The sequence below is a fragment of the Carassius carassius genome, chromosome 46 (assembly GCF_963082965.1).
Source record: "Carassius carassius chromosome 46, fCarCar2.1, whole genome shotgun sequence".
Lineage (NCBI taxonomy): Eukaryota > Metazoa > Chordata > Actinopteri > Cypriniformes > Cyprinidae > Carassius > Carassius carassius.
Window position 1 is genome coordinate 9,950,148 of NC_081800.1, and position 14,177 is coordinate 9,964,324.

At 38.3% G+C, this 14,177-nt stretch overlaps 1 protein-coding gene across 1 annotated transcript; it reads right to left on the reverse strand.

Annotated features, from left to right (window-relative positions):
* Positions 1 to 10,417: 10,417 nt before the first annotated feature.
* Positions 10,418 to 13,921, reverse strand: LOC132129073 (transcription factor Sox-18-like). Its single transcript, XM_059540497.1, has 2 exons — positions 13,227 to 13,921; positions 10,418 to 12,161 (listed from the first exon to the last, which is right to left on the reverse strand). The coding sequence occupies exons 1-2, from the start codon at positions 13,618 to 13,620 to the stop codon at positions 11,236 to 11,238; spliced, it is 1,320 nt and encodes a 439-aa protein (XP_059396480.1). The 5' UTR covers positions 13,621 to 13,921; the 3' UTR covers positions 10,418 to 11,235.
* Between the last annotated feature and the right edge of the window lie 256 nt (positions 13,922 to 14,177).

The following is a 14,177-nucleotide window of genomic DNA, read 5'->3' on the forward strand; positions in this document are numbered from 1 at the left end:
GAGGGATAACACAGTAAGCTGCAGTGAATGTTTTTCTTAACATCACACATCTGCCATATGGTTTCATAGACGTCTAATGTCTATAAAGTGTTTTTCAGATAACCCGATGACAAATAATGAAGATGTTACGCAATCACACTCTTATTCCCTCTCTTTAAATCTGTTTTTGAGTGTGAAATAGAAGTGTGTGAAACAGGAAGACACTGGAATAACAAAGGAGAGGAAACAGAGTCATCTGCTTCACGAATGAACGCACACACATTTGGTGCAATGTGCAAATCCACCAGATGCAGTTACGATGGACCTTAAATACTACAACAACAGAACTTATGCAAATATATGCCAGTGGACGGTGTCTTTTTAGAATAATTGCACCTATATTTGTCTACAAAACTCAATGTCTTATATTTTTTTATATTTAAGCAATTATTACACAAGCAGGAGTGCTGTCTTAGTGAATATTGACATTCTGAAATTCATTACAACAGCAGGATTGTGTATCACAAAATCTATCATCTTAGTGAGTGCATAAATGACTCTGGAAAAATTCACCTTCAGACATCTTGGGAATGGGATCACTGCAGTGTTGCTTAATGCTTCCTCCCATGCTGGTCACAGAGCTGCAAAGACACGAGAGAGAGAGAGAGAGAGAGAGAGAGAGAGAGAGACCATAAAAAAGGAATAGGAAATGTTTGGCTTTCTATCAGAAACTTAAGCTCATTTTGATGTGTCGGAGTGGGTGGGTTAGCTTCAGAGAGTCACAAGCGATACAAAAGCAACATCTTTTTTTTCAACATTGTTTTCCTGTCTTTTTCAGTTTTGGGTGGAACTTTACAGACATGTTTTTTTTGGGGGGGGGGTTGGGGTAAATTAAAAGTAAATAAGTGGAATATGCTGACAAACTTTTCATGTGAAAATAAAATCAGAAAATAGAACTGGAAAGCAACAAGGAAGGCTTTGTAGAGCTGTGAAGCTTCAAACTAGGATGTGTTCCAGATATTCAGAAAGCAAGAAGATGAAAGCTAAAGACGATTTTCCAGAAAATTTCTATTTTTGTGCCCACTTTTCTCTCCCATTTTTTTTTCTTCATTAATTCAGGCTCATAACCATTCTCATGTTTATATATTTTTTGTTTTTTTGTCATATTTATTAATGTTTGTTTGTTTTTTAATTGACTTTCTTTTTGTTTATTTATTTTTTTGTTGCTTTTTGCTTGTCTCTCTTTGAGTGTTTGTTTCATTGTTTGATTGCTTAGTTTTTTATTTTTCTTTGAGTGTTTGTTTTTTTCTGTTTCTTTATTTGAGTCTTCATTTCATTGTTCGTTTGAAATTGCATTTTCTGTCTTTAAGAGTTTGTTTTGTTATGTTTGTTTTTGTTTGACTTTCTTTTAGTATTTGTTTCATTGTTTGTTTGATTGCTTCTTTCTTTCTTTCTTTCTTTCTTTCTTTCCTTCTTTCTTTCTTTCTTATTTGCTGTATTCTACCCTCATTTACCCCCACCCTCCCCCATTTTTGGTTCTTGGCCACTCCCCACACTTGCGGTGGTGCTGTCTTCTTTTCTTCCAGAGAAAACCACTTAATGCAAACAAAAAAAAGAGTTTTGTCCTCGGTTTGCAGAGCCCTGTCACATTGCTACAGAAACACAGTGAAGATAAATCAATGAGTAAGTGATAGTGCCTTTACATCACAGAGACTTGAAAAAAACATCACTCATCAAGGGCAAAGAGTTGTTGTTGTTGTTTTAATTATATGGATAGCACTTAACAGGCAGGATGAGAAAGGAATAAAATAACATACAGAGGCTGGGTGGATGTTACACAACGGCCTCATGGCACCAGCGGGTTAAGAGACTGTGGGTCCTGGGAAAGGGATATGAGTTTACCGTATGTGTGTGTGTGTGTGTGTGTGTGTGTGTGTTTGTGTTTGTGTGTCTGTGTGTCTGTGTGTGTGTCTGTGTGTGTGTGTGTGTGTGTGTGTGTGTGTGTGTGTGTGTGTGTGTGTGATTGACTGTGTCTGAGAGAGTCAACAATTGAAATTACCCTGTCAAAGACAAAGTGGAGACACTGCCCTCGAAACCTCTGAGCTAGGGCAGTGACTAGCCATTTAGTAAGTGCTGAGTGTGTGGGTGAGCAAACACACACACACGCTCTCAGGCCCAAGTCCAGCTTGACTCTACAGAGACAGAGACTCACAATGATATGTTTGTAAAAGAGAAAATGGAAACCTGAGAAGGGGAATTGTGTGAAAGGAAAAAAGAACCTTGAAACAGAAAAACATCAAAAACACCCAAAACAACCCCCCAAAAAAGAACAGAACGTTTATGAGGGCTGTTTTAGTCTGCTGGCTCACTCCCCGATCTTTAGCAAGGCGTCACTCCGGGTCAGCAGCCCGTCTCACAGACGTTGCACTGTCAATTATAGCACTGTCATGGAAACTGCAGAAAGCCATGGAGAAAATGACCCCTCACAACTCAAGAGTAGTGCAGCTTGTCCTGGAGACACTGCTACTTTAACAATTAGAGCCCACTGTTAATAACTGCCATGATATAACAGTGATTATTTATAATTAAATACTATATATTTAGAAAATAACACAGAAATGACAACTGACTGTTTAAACATAACCATATCATGTAAAATTGTGTGATTATAATGTAAATAGTTGTTTTTTTTTTCACTTTAAATATATACACTATGGCCTGTGGCACTTCTATTCATTATAGTATGTAATAATATATTTTTTTTATTATTAAAAATGGTGCAGAAACAAAATTAACTTGGAAATTGCTAGCAAATTTCACAATTAATTACAAAGAAATGGCAAGTAACACACTGAATTAAAAGTGACATTTTGAAGTGGAAAAGCTGAAATATAATTTTCTTGTAAAAAGTGCTGCAATAATCTTGTTTTATTTACAACATTGAAAATTGATCTGTGCACTGCGTGTATTCTAAGCAAGGCCATTTCTGCATCTAAATTAAAAATGAAACACACACAGTAGTGGTGTTTCTAAACAATTGTTTCTTAACAAATCAGTTAAATGAAAAGATTAAATGACTCACTCATAAAGACAGTCTCTGCACTGTAAAACCCGACAAGTTAACTTAACTCAAACGGTTTGAGTAAACAGATATCCTTAAGTTATGTTAACTCAAACCGTTTGAGGCAACCGATTGCCTTAAACCATTTAAGTTGAAAAAACTAACAGTTATAAGTACTCTGAACTTAATTCAGTTGAGTTCACTGAAAGAAGATATACATTGCAATTAAGTGATTAAGTGATTACTTGAGTGATAATTGAGCTTTAGTAATAAACAGCTGCTGTTAACAAACATAATCACTGAAGAAAAGAGAGAAAGGAACTACAGCTGACTTCAGACACAGCCTCACTCAAACCTGACAAGTTATGTTAACACAAACCATTTGAGGCAACCGATTGCCTTAAACCATTTAAGTTGAAAAAACTAACAGTTATGAGTACTCTGAACTTAATTCAGTTGAGTTCACTGAAAGATGTACATTGCAATTAAGTAATTAAGTGATTAACTAAGTGCTGATTGAGCATTAGTGATGAACAGCTGCTGTTAACAAACAGAATTACTGAAGAAAAGAGAAACACAAGAACTACTACAACTGACTTCAGACACAGCCTTAGATGAAATCAACTGAAATAAAATACATGAAATCTCTCAAGATCTGATTAAACAACCCCACAAACAGCATCACCAGCTGCACTTATTAATAACCAGACTGACTTTATTTCTGTCAGACGTCTACAGAAGATCTTATTGAGAATGAACCAAGGTTTAGATGTTGATTTATTGTTTCATTTGAAGTAACCATGTTAGAGATCAGTGTTTGCTTTAGTTGGGCTCTTGACCCTTGACTTCTGTCTTAGTCTTTTCTCTGGCTGTTATAACCATGTGTTTCTAAAACACATTTGTTGTAATTCAAAAGCCCAGAAGAAATGCCATCAGGTGTTAACCTGTACCTAGGCGTAGGTTGTTATACTTTATATAGGTGACGATAGTTATTCATTATTATTCACAATTATTGATCCGTACAGAGTCTAATCTCTGATGAAATAAATGTGCAATTAGTAGAAGTGGACCTAGTAAAAATGACACTAAGATTCAGTTAATATAAAAATGACTTCATAAACATTTTGTACACATACATTTTTCTTCTATGCCAGTAATTGGTCAAACACAGACATTAATAATCACAATATTAACCTCTACAATGGTGACGAAAAAAACATGCTGCAATGCATGCTGGGTACTATTGTAGTACAAAACTCATCCATGGCTCCCAGCATGCTCTGCAGCATTTTTTTTTATGGTCACCATTGTTGAGGTTCATATTCTGATTATTGATGTCTTTGTGTGAGAAGACCACACAGTTTGAAAAGTCATTCAGATTAACTGATTATCACAGAACCACTTTCACTTAGAATCACTTTTACTATATAATCAATCAAATTTTACAACACCTATTTCATCAGAGATTAGACTCAATACAGTTCAATAATTGATGATTATCATCACCAATATAAAGTATTACAACCTACACCTAGGTACAGGTTAACACCTGACGATTTTTCTTCTGGGCTTTTGAGTTACAACAAATGTGTTTTAGAAACACACGGTTATAACAGCCAAAGAAAAGACTAAGACAGAAATCAAGGGTCAAGAGCCCAACTAAAGCAAACACTGATCTCTAACATGGTTACTTCATATGAAACAATAAATCAACATCTAAACCTTAGTTCATTCTCAATAAGATCTTCTGTAGACGTCTGACAGAAATAAAGTCAGTCTGGTTATTAATAAGTGGAGCTGGTGATGCTGTTTGTGGGGTTGTTTAATCAGATCTTGAGAGATTTCATGTATTTTATTTCAGTTGATTTCATCTAAGGCTGTGTCTGAAGTCAGTTGTAGTAGTTCTTGTGTTTCTCTTTTCTTCAGTAATTCAGTTTGTTAACAGCAGCTGTTCATCACTAATGCTCAATCAGCACTTAGTTAATCACTTAATTACTTGAATGCAAAGTTTTAAAACTTACATGGTTTAAATCAAGGCAATCTGTTTACTCAAACGGTTTGAGTTAAGTTAACTTGTCGGGTTTTACAGTGTGTGTATTGAAAGAATCAATTGAATAAAACAGCTTATAAAGACAGTCAACTGTTACCACTTACTGGAATAATTGGGTTATAATGAGTCACGCACATAACCAAAAAACTAGATGTCATTGCTGCAAATAAAAATCAATCCCCCAACTAATGAATCTTACTACAATCCACCACAATATCATGCCATGTGTGGAAACCTTTAGTGTTACTTGGAAAAAAAAAGACTAAAAAATTGCAGTCTGTCTAAAAAACGTACAAACACAGACAGGCGGATTGATACAAACAGTGAAACATTTCAGAGCTGTTGCAGTGCTATTTGAACACTGTTTTATAAAGTCATGCAAGTAAAAGTGTCAACAAACAGCAACAGCACAATGAATCAACAAATAGCAAAAAAAGAAATTGATAGGAACATGCCGAGAACCTAAACACTGTGTACATATCTTCAAGATGAATGTAATGCAGACACAGATAATTATTATAATTTTACAGCACAACACTGCTATATTACAGTTATTTTTTGGACCTGTTTACTGTGAAGTTTTAGTATACAGTCATCATTTAACACGAGAATAAGAACTACTCGTTTAAAAATGTACAGTCCTATTCAGTGCACAAATATTTCAAATCCAATTGAAGTGCATCATCATTAGGCCTAAATCTCATTATTCACCCTTACAGCCGATGCATAGAAGTCTTAGCAGGTTGGTCAAACTGTAACTACTGCAGCCTCAGAGTGGGATGGCATGTGTCCATTTAGTTGGGTCACAGTTACCGTTCTATCTGGGGTTTGAACCCACAACCCACGGGTCACACAAACCCAAGGCCACCAAACCACCAGGCCTGTGCACAGCCATGCTTGTAAATTATGCCGACAGTTCAGGAAAGGGAAATTTAGAGGAGACTTACGCTCCAGTTCAACAGTCAAGATTGGACAAAGGAAGTCAGGAACCAGCAACCAACAGCTTTGTGTTTTCAGCATTGTCTCTGGAATAATATTCAATTTAAAAAGCCACCTACTCACAGAGATCAGGTTGCAGTAAGTCAATGCGACATTTTATACTATCAGTGCTAAAAAAGTCATATATAGCTCCTTCTAATGATCTCAAGATGTTTCAGATTTTGTTGTATAAAAAGCTGATGTCTGAGGCTGACTGTAACATTAGGCTCTTCCTTGCACATCTGAACTCTAGCCTAGACTAAAAGTGACCCCATATACACCTGCTATCGGGTCATACACCCACACATGTTCAGTGTTACATCTATGCTTAGTATAATTGATATAATATTATAGTTTTTGGTAGTAATTTTTATTTTAAGTTTTTATTTATTTGTATTAATTTTAATTCTATTTAAAGTTCTAGTCATTTTGTGTATTTTTGTCTTTTTTTATGTCTATATAATTTTGATGACCACAATCAACTATTATGCAAAAATATTTTATGTTTGCCATTTCCTTTTTCTTCTTTTAGAAACTAAATAAATACATATTAGTATCATTATATATTATTATAAATATAAATGTAAATATTATAGTCTGTTAGTCTCAAGGCTGCATTTACAGTATTTGACCAAAAACAGAATGTTTCCACAGAAATATTAATCAGCACAACTGTTCTGAACAGAGAACAATAAGAAAGGTTTCTTGAGCAGCAAATCAGAATGATTTCTAAAGGATCGTGTGACACTGGTGTAATATTGCTGAAAATTCAGCTTTGCATCACAGGAATAAATTACATCTTAATATTTTATAATTGTAATAATATTTACGTGACTTCTGTTACATGTCTGTGTGTTTTGAGCTTCTGTTGTGACCTAGTCTTGTTGAGTTTATTGTTTCCACCTGTGTGTTGTTAATTATCCCATTAGTCCCTGGTTCTTAAGTCCTGAGTTCTCCCCATTTCGGTTGTCAGTTATTGTCTATGTTACACGTTCGCATGGATTATTCCCGGGTTTTTTCTGTCTGTTATATAGTGGATTTATATTAAAGACTTCTTTTGGATTGCCTGCTCTCTGTGAGTTTAATCTACCAGAGACACGTAACAGTCACTGTTTTTACTGTATTTTGAACAAATAAATGCAGCCTTGCTGAGACACAAGAAACAAGGCACATTTGAGACACATATTACACCACGCATCTACCAGGTGTAAGCAGGGCCAGTGTTTCCCGTAATAGATGTGCAGTTCCTTTACGCATTTATGGCTACACGCATGTTTGATCATGCACACATTTGCACCACGTCCTGCTGCTTACACAGGAAGGTGAGGTAGAGCTACTTCCTGTCCAAGAGGGGAAGAGTAAGGGGTATAGTAGGGGGCCACACTTCCTGTTAAGAAGAAGGGAAGAAAGAAACAGAAAATATTCAAATGACATCATGCAGTAGGTTTGCTGGACGGGGTTTTGGGGAGAGTCCATAGTTTGTCCTGATGGAAAATCTGAAGCAAGTGTGCGAAGAAACACACACACACACACACACACACACACGTGCATTCTTCAGCTGCAAAAATAAAGCCCTTACACAGGTCAAGCTCTTTCACCTTCTTACTTACTGACACATGAAATCACTAACACTCCTATGCATGCAGACGCATAAAACACACACAGACATGCAAAAAAACATGTTACAGTGAACAGAGTGCGGAATTAGATTTTATTTTTTTTTATAATATGAAGAATATGTGAGTGTTATGCAAATCTTACCGGCATGAAAGTAGTGTTCACAATGGTTGCGAGTGTATTTCTATGCAGTACCTCCTAGAATGGTCTCACACTATTGCATTCCCAAACATCAGGCATCCTCCTCCAAATGCAAGTTAACATGACAGCATTCGTTATTGTGTGTGCCATTATGTGCTACAGTGGTTTCCCCAGTTCCAGCAACTTCCATTTTTATTAAATGGTGATTTCCCAGGAAGTGAACATTTTGTTCTCTTTAACAAAATCATGGATGTATTTATTCTCATTGCATTATTTATGCAATATTCTATTTTTGGGGTTAAATCCGCAACTTTGAAAGGAAACAGCTCATTATATTCCGAACTTGAGATATGTGGAAACACAAGCATGAGCCGTCATGTCTGAGTCACGAACACGATGATTATTATAATGATAATGATATAGTCTAAATAGTTTATCATGTCCACAAGTCCACACCACAACTGTGACGATAACAGCATTAAGGATAGTTGGTATCGCTTTTGAAAAAAAACATTTCTAGCTGATGAATGCTAAAAACATTGACAGCCGATCAGAATCCATCCTGCTTTAAAAGCTTGAGCATTTACAGTGGCAGACAACAGAACAACAGCACATGGTTATGATAATATTATTTTATTTAACTGATATTTCCAGTTTTAAGGTTGAATTCAGTTTTAAGGTTGAATTCAAGGGAAACTTTGAGTGTTTTAACTGTAATAAATACAACATAAAAATCCTTTCTCTCTCTTATTTCTTTTTTTCTCTCTGGAACTATGCAGGTACTGTCTAGAAACAGTGTAAGCAATAGTTGTAGCAAAGATGTTCAAAGGCATTGAGAATGCTTTGAACCTCTTTTATTTTTCTGAAAAAAAACAAAAAAAAAAAACCTGGTCAGTTGAGTGATAATGAGATACAAAGACTTAAGAGAGCTGATGTCGAAACATTGTTAATAACTTGAGATTCCAGAAGCCTGCAGGGTTGAGTTTTGCTTATTCATCCTTCCAAAGATTTAAGAGCTTTACTGTCAGTTTCATTTGGGAAAAAAAAAATCACCAGGGGTGCATGTCGTGAAAATCCTGCTCATGAGTTCATGAAGCCACAGAAGGGCAATAAACCGCAAACTGGGAAAGAAATGGCGAAACACCAATGACAACCACAAGCATTGCTTTCAAGAAATCTTTCGATCTATCACACAAAATAATGTGCTGCTCAAAATAAACATCGTTTTGCTGACCTGCACATTGAACTTCAGAATTACTGGACCTGCATGATCGGTCAGTGTTTTTCTTTCCATTCAGGGAGCTGGTCAGGAGTGAAAAAAACTCCTCTTTCCTTGAACATCCTTCCCCTTACAGCACACACAGAAACACACACAGATATTCTCCAACACAGAGATTCCTGCTATTCCAACCCTCAGTTTTCCCAGGATCCTCCTCTGTTTTGACATGAAAGTGAAAAAGTGACATGACATTCAGCCAAGTATGGTGACCCATACTCAGAATTCATGCTCTGCATTTAACCCATCCGAAGTGCACACACACAGAGCAGTGAAAACACACACACACTGTGAGCACACACCCGGAGCAGTGGGCAGCCATTTATGCTGCGGCGCCCGGGGAGCAGTTGGGGGTTCAATGCCTTGCTCAAGGGCACCTAAGTCGTGGTATTGAGGGTGGAGAGAGCACCGTACATGCACTCCCCCCCACCCATAATTCCTGCCGGCCCAAGACTCGAACTCACAACCATTCAATTGCAAGTCTGACTCTCTAACCATTAGGCCACGACGTCCCAACCACATTCCTGCTAATTTGATGGCTAATTAATGGCCGGGATGAAACTTCATCACATGGCAGCTGACCTGGACCTAACTGAGCCCACTTAACATCTTGGCAAAAGAACATGTGGTGTGTCATTCAACAGACATCCGAATATAGTCAGCATGATATGAATGAAAAGAACAAATGAAATGTATATCATTGGATGTAAAGAATAACCAGACCGTTAGAATAACACACACTAAGCATCCTGCCTGAGATGTAAATGCTTGGAAAGACTATTTTCCCTCTTGAAACCAACTCTTATATCAATCTTTTTGTTCTCTAGTATTGAATGAATCAACATGAGGGAGCATTTCTTTAATCTCAGAGCTGTATTTTTTGTATGAAGACATAAGAGAAGACAGTTTGAGTTTTGTTCTCCACAGTTTAAAATGTTTTCTTTTTGTCCGTGGTTTTAGGGGAAAAAATAGCTTAAAGAGCCAAACTCATTTTGTGGCTGATCAAAAATCTTGGAGGAGGGAATCAGAGAGACAAGACTGGATTACAACTTAAACACTGCCGCCCTGCTCTCGCTCTCCGTTTCTCTCAAAAGGCATCAACAATTACAGCCACATCACCATTTTATATAAACCAGCCAAATATACACCTAATTCAAGTATAATGATTTTGACAAATACCCAATATTTAGTGACAACTTTATTTAGCAAAATATGCACTGATACATTTTGATATGTAGTACAATCTTTTTGTATTTAATTAAATCTGTTTTAAGAAGAAAACAAAACATATTTAAAAGTGCACGCTGTGGTGTGGGAACGTGTGCTAGTGAAATACTATGTACAATTGTGTGTTTTCAGTTGAATTGCTTTGATTTAATAGCGCAGAGAATTTTTTTTTTATTGCAAACTCTTTTTATTTGAAGATAATTATTACCAAAAGGGGAGAGTTGTTACCAACTCAATATGTTCCTCAAGTGCTAAGAGGATTACAAAATTTCATGTCCACATGAAATGCCCAATTCAAACACACTCAACCACACAGAAGGAAACATGCAAGAAAAATTTGCCGCCAATGGATCAAAATATGTCAGATGCCACAAAAAAAGAGAGAGTTCGAAAGATATTAAGTGCAGCATAAAGTGTTGAGTGGTTTTCACATACCCAGTGCAAAAATATTTTCATAAAACTTTACATAAAATGTCTATAAAAATAGAAATAAACAATATAAAAGGCAATATATATATATATATATATATATATATATATATATATATCTCAAAAATATTCACATTCTTGACTTCCACGTCCCAGTACCCTCATTTGAGACCATAAGCATACAGTAGCTGGATGGAGTGAGCAAAATTATCGGTTAAATTTGACCACAGTCTCAGAAAGTACAGGTTATCAAGACCAGAAATTACTAGTCGTACTGTGAAATGCAATTTAGTGAAGTCTATACGGTGAGAACCATCCTGAGTTCAGTAACCTCCAGTGATTCGTGAAACCGGGCAAGATGATTCCCTGAAGAAGGTAACTCGAATAAATCAAAAAGATCAGAGACTCAAAAAAAAAAAGAAAAAAAGCTATATGTGCACCAGACTTCAGGACTGCATGGAGGTTGCGGAAGCAGTTTCATCCCGTAATGCACGCGCTGTAGTAGACGGCGCTGCTGGCGTCGGACAGGGCTGATATCAAAGCACTGCTCTCCTCGCAAGGAGCGTTCCTACTTAATCGAGTCCTGCTCGCACTCAGGTATTGATCGAACTCAATCCTGTCCACTTCGCCCCAGAACTCAGCCGAGGGTCCCAGCTGGTCCACTGCGTCCAGAGAGGGTGGAGCGACCGCCGAGGTCTCAGGAGGTGGAGACAGCTGGCCCAGATGAGAGGTGAAGGCAGGCTGGGACTGACTGCTCCCGTATATCTGACCGTAATAGCCTGCAGGTGTGAGAGTGTGAGGAGCCTTGGAGGATTCTGGGAGACTCATGTTGGGGTAGAGACTATTAGGGTTCGTGGACTCAATGACCAGGCATTTATCCTGCAGCGGGAGGCAGGCCAGTGGAGACTTCTGGTTGAGGTGTGGGTGGGAATGTTGGAGATTATGGGAGTTGTGGTGAGGGTGATGGCCAGCCTGATGGTTTGGAGGCTGGTGGTAGTTTATCCACGATCCCAGACCCACATCTTCCTGCATGTGAGGGGGGAAAAACACTGAATCTCCACCTCCCTCCTCCAACATATCTAGCGGTGACATCTCTGGTGTTGGCAGGCCGAAACTCTCCAGCTCTGGAGCTCCGGAGGGGTGGAGGTCTCGGAAGTGTCCCAGAGGAAGCATCAGATGATGGGCATGGCGGTGTGGCGAGTAAGCATCTCGTGGTCCTGGGCCGCCAGCGAGGCCTTGGAGGAGCAAACATGGTTCCACTCGTTTCATCTTCTTGGACTGTTTCTTGCGGCGAGGACGATATTTGTAGTTTGGGTGATCCTGGAGATGCTGCAAACGGAGTCGTTCGGCTTCCTCCACAAACGGACGCTTGTCTAGTGTGCTTAGAGCCTTCCAGGATTGACCTAAAAACATCATCCAATCAGTGTTATTGATTCAGGATTCAATGTGCTACATTTTCATTTGCTGTTTTTGCTTTAGTATAAATATGATTTTTATCATACCTTGTTTAGTCACTACAGCATTGTTCTAATTTAATGCAGTAACAATGCCAGGTTATTGAGCCATATTCTTTTGATTATTTATACAAACGTATTAAATTTAGCTCTCTGGAATAAATATACAAATTTAATCAAGCACAAATGATTTTTTAATGCTGTCACAGTTATTATATTTGCAGCAGCTTTTGGTGAAAACAGATGTAGCACAAGTACTGACAAACGTGTGTGTGACATGAGCGAATGATTACATGTAACTGGTGCGGAGCACCCGGGGTTGGGTTGTAGTATTTGAATTATTAATGGGTCAATGGCTTCAGACAATCGGCAGCTTGTGTGTCTGCCACAGCCCTGTTATATTTCAAAAAATAAGGACATCAAAATGTCTCCCTAAGAAACAGCCAAACACAAATATTGTGCAAGATTTACAAACTTTTCAAATGACTTCCATATCATCTGCGCCCAAGGCTTTTCTAATCAATAATTCTGAGCAGAATACAAAGTAAACTTTTGTAAGATTATAATAAACTGGCACCTTTCTCTTTTTTTTCAGTTATAAAATTGAGTTTGTAATAAGGTCATATGACAATGAAACCACCTGATTGTAGAAGTGAATAAAGACATGATTTTGTGCAACATAAATATAATTTATTTAACAATACAAAATGATCATGTTTAAATAATTATATCCATTAAGAACTTCATTTTATGGCCCTTTACTAAAGATTTAAGTAAAAATGTGCTCATCTTTGGTTGATTCAGTGCAATGCCATTTATTAGCAGTATAATTTTTATGTAACTCAAGACCAATTATTCCTCTATTAAACTCACATTAACACTTTTTATTTTTAATTTTATATATATTCATATATATTCAAATATGCCACATCTGAGACATCGCATCACCCCTTGCAATGCACTAGCCTGACCCCATCTTAACCCCTGTGTTGTGGTGTATAGCGAGCATCTTACCCAGCATCTTACTGAGCACAGCGTTATGCAGATCTGGGTTCTGGAGGGCCAGACGTTTGCGCTCATCTTTAGCCCACACCATGAAGGCATTCATCGGCCTCCTGATCCTCGACTCCCCTCCTGATTTCCCCTCGCCAGAGCCCAGGGTCAGAGCTCCAGCATGGGTTGAGTCCGGGCTTCCCGTCCTGGCCTCTGCTGTGGCCCCTCCAGTTCGGGACCCCGTCCGTGTTCCAGAGCCAGGCACCGGTGCCAGCTCTGTGGTCTGGTTGTGGTCAAAGCCATGTCCCCGGTCAGGGCCTGGAGTGCTGGAAGAGGCACCCCATGTCCCACGCTCCGCAACCTGGATGGGCTGAGAACTGGCCTCTTGACAGCAACTAGACTCAGATATATTCATTCCAGCAAGACCACCACAGTTAAAGCACGCTGTTGTCTTTGGATAAAAGCAACACCAAGATGTCTCTAAGCTACTTTAAATTACTTTAAATACAGACTGAACAGTAACCCAAATGAAATGAATCATAAAAAGAAAGAAAAAGAGCTAGAAAAGACTGCACCCTTTGTTTTTGGATGTTTCAGAAGTATAAAATCCCACAGATGTTAGTATTTTGTAACTCCTGCCCTCCAGACAGTATATAGTTCTTGTGCTGAGTTTGAAAGTTGTAGTGAGTTTTGATGAACCCATGCTGTAAATATATACGTGGCCTGAGCCAATCAGAGCGTCGGCCTGGACAAGAGCGTTGGGAGGGGTAGCCAGTGGGAGTTCTCCTGCCCCCCTTTACAGCCTCCACAGACAGAGAGATGTAATCTGAGAGGGCCATTGTTTTAGGCATGCTGTACACACACTCATATAGGGCACATACACTAAATCATAACACACTTGTGCACACACAGGAACCCTGTTTGTACAGGGGGGCCAGGACCACAAAGAAAGCTGTGCACTTGAGTGTTAAC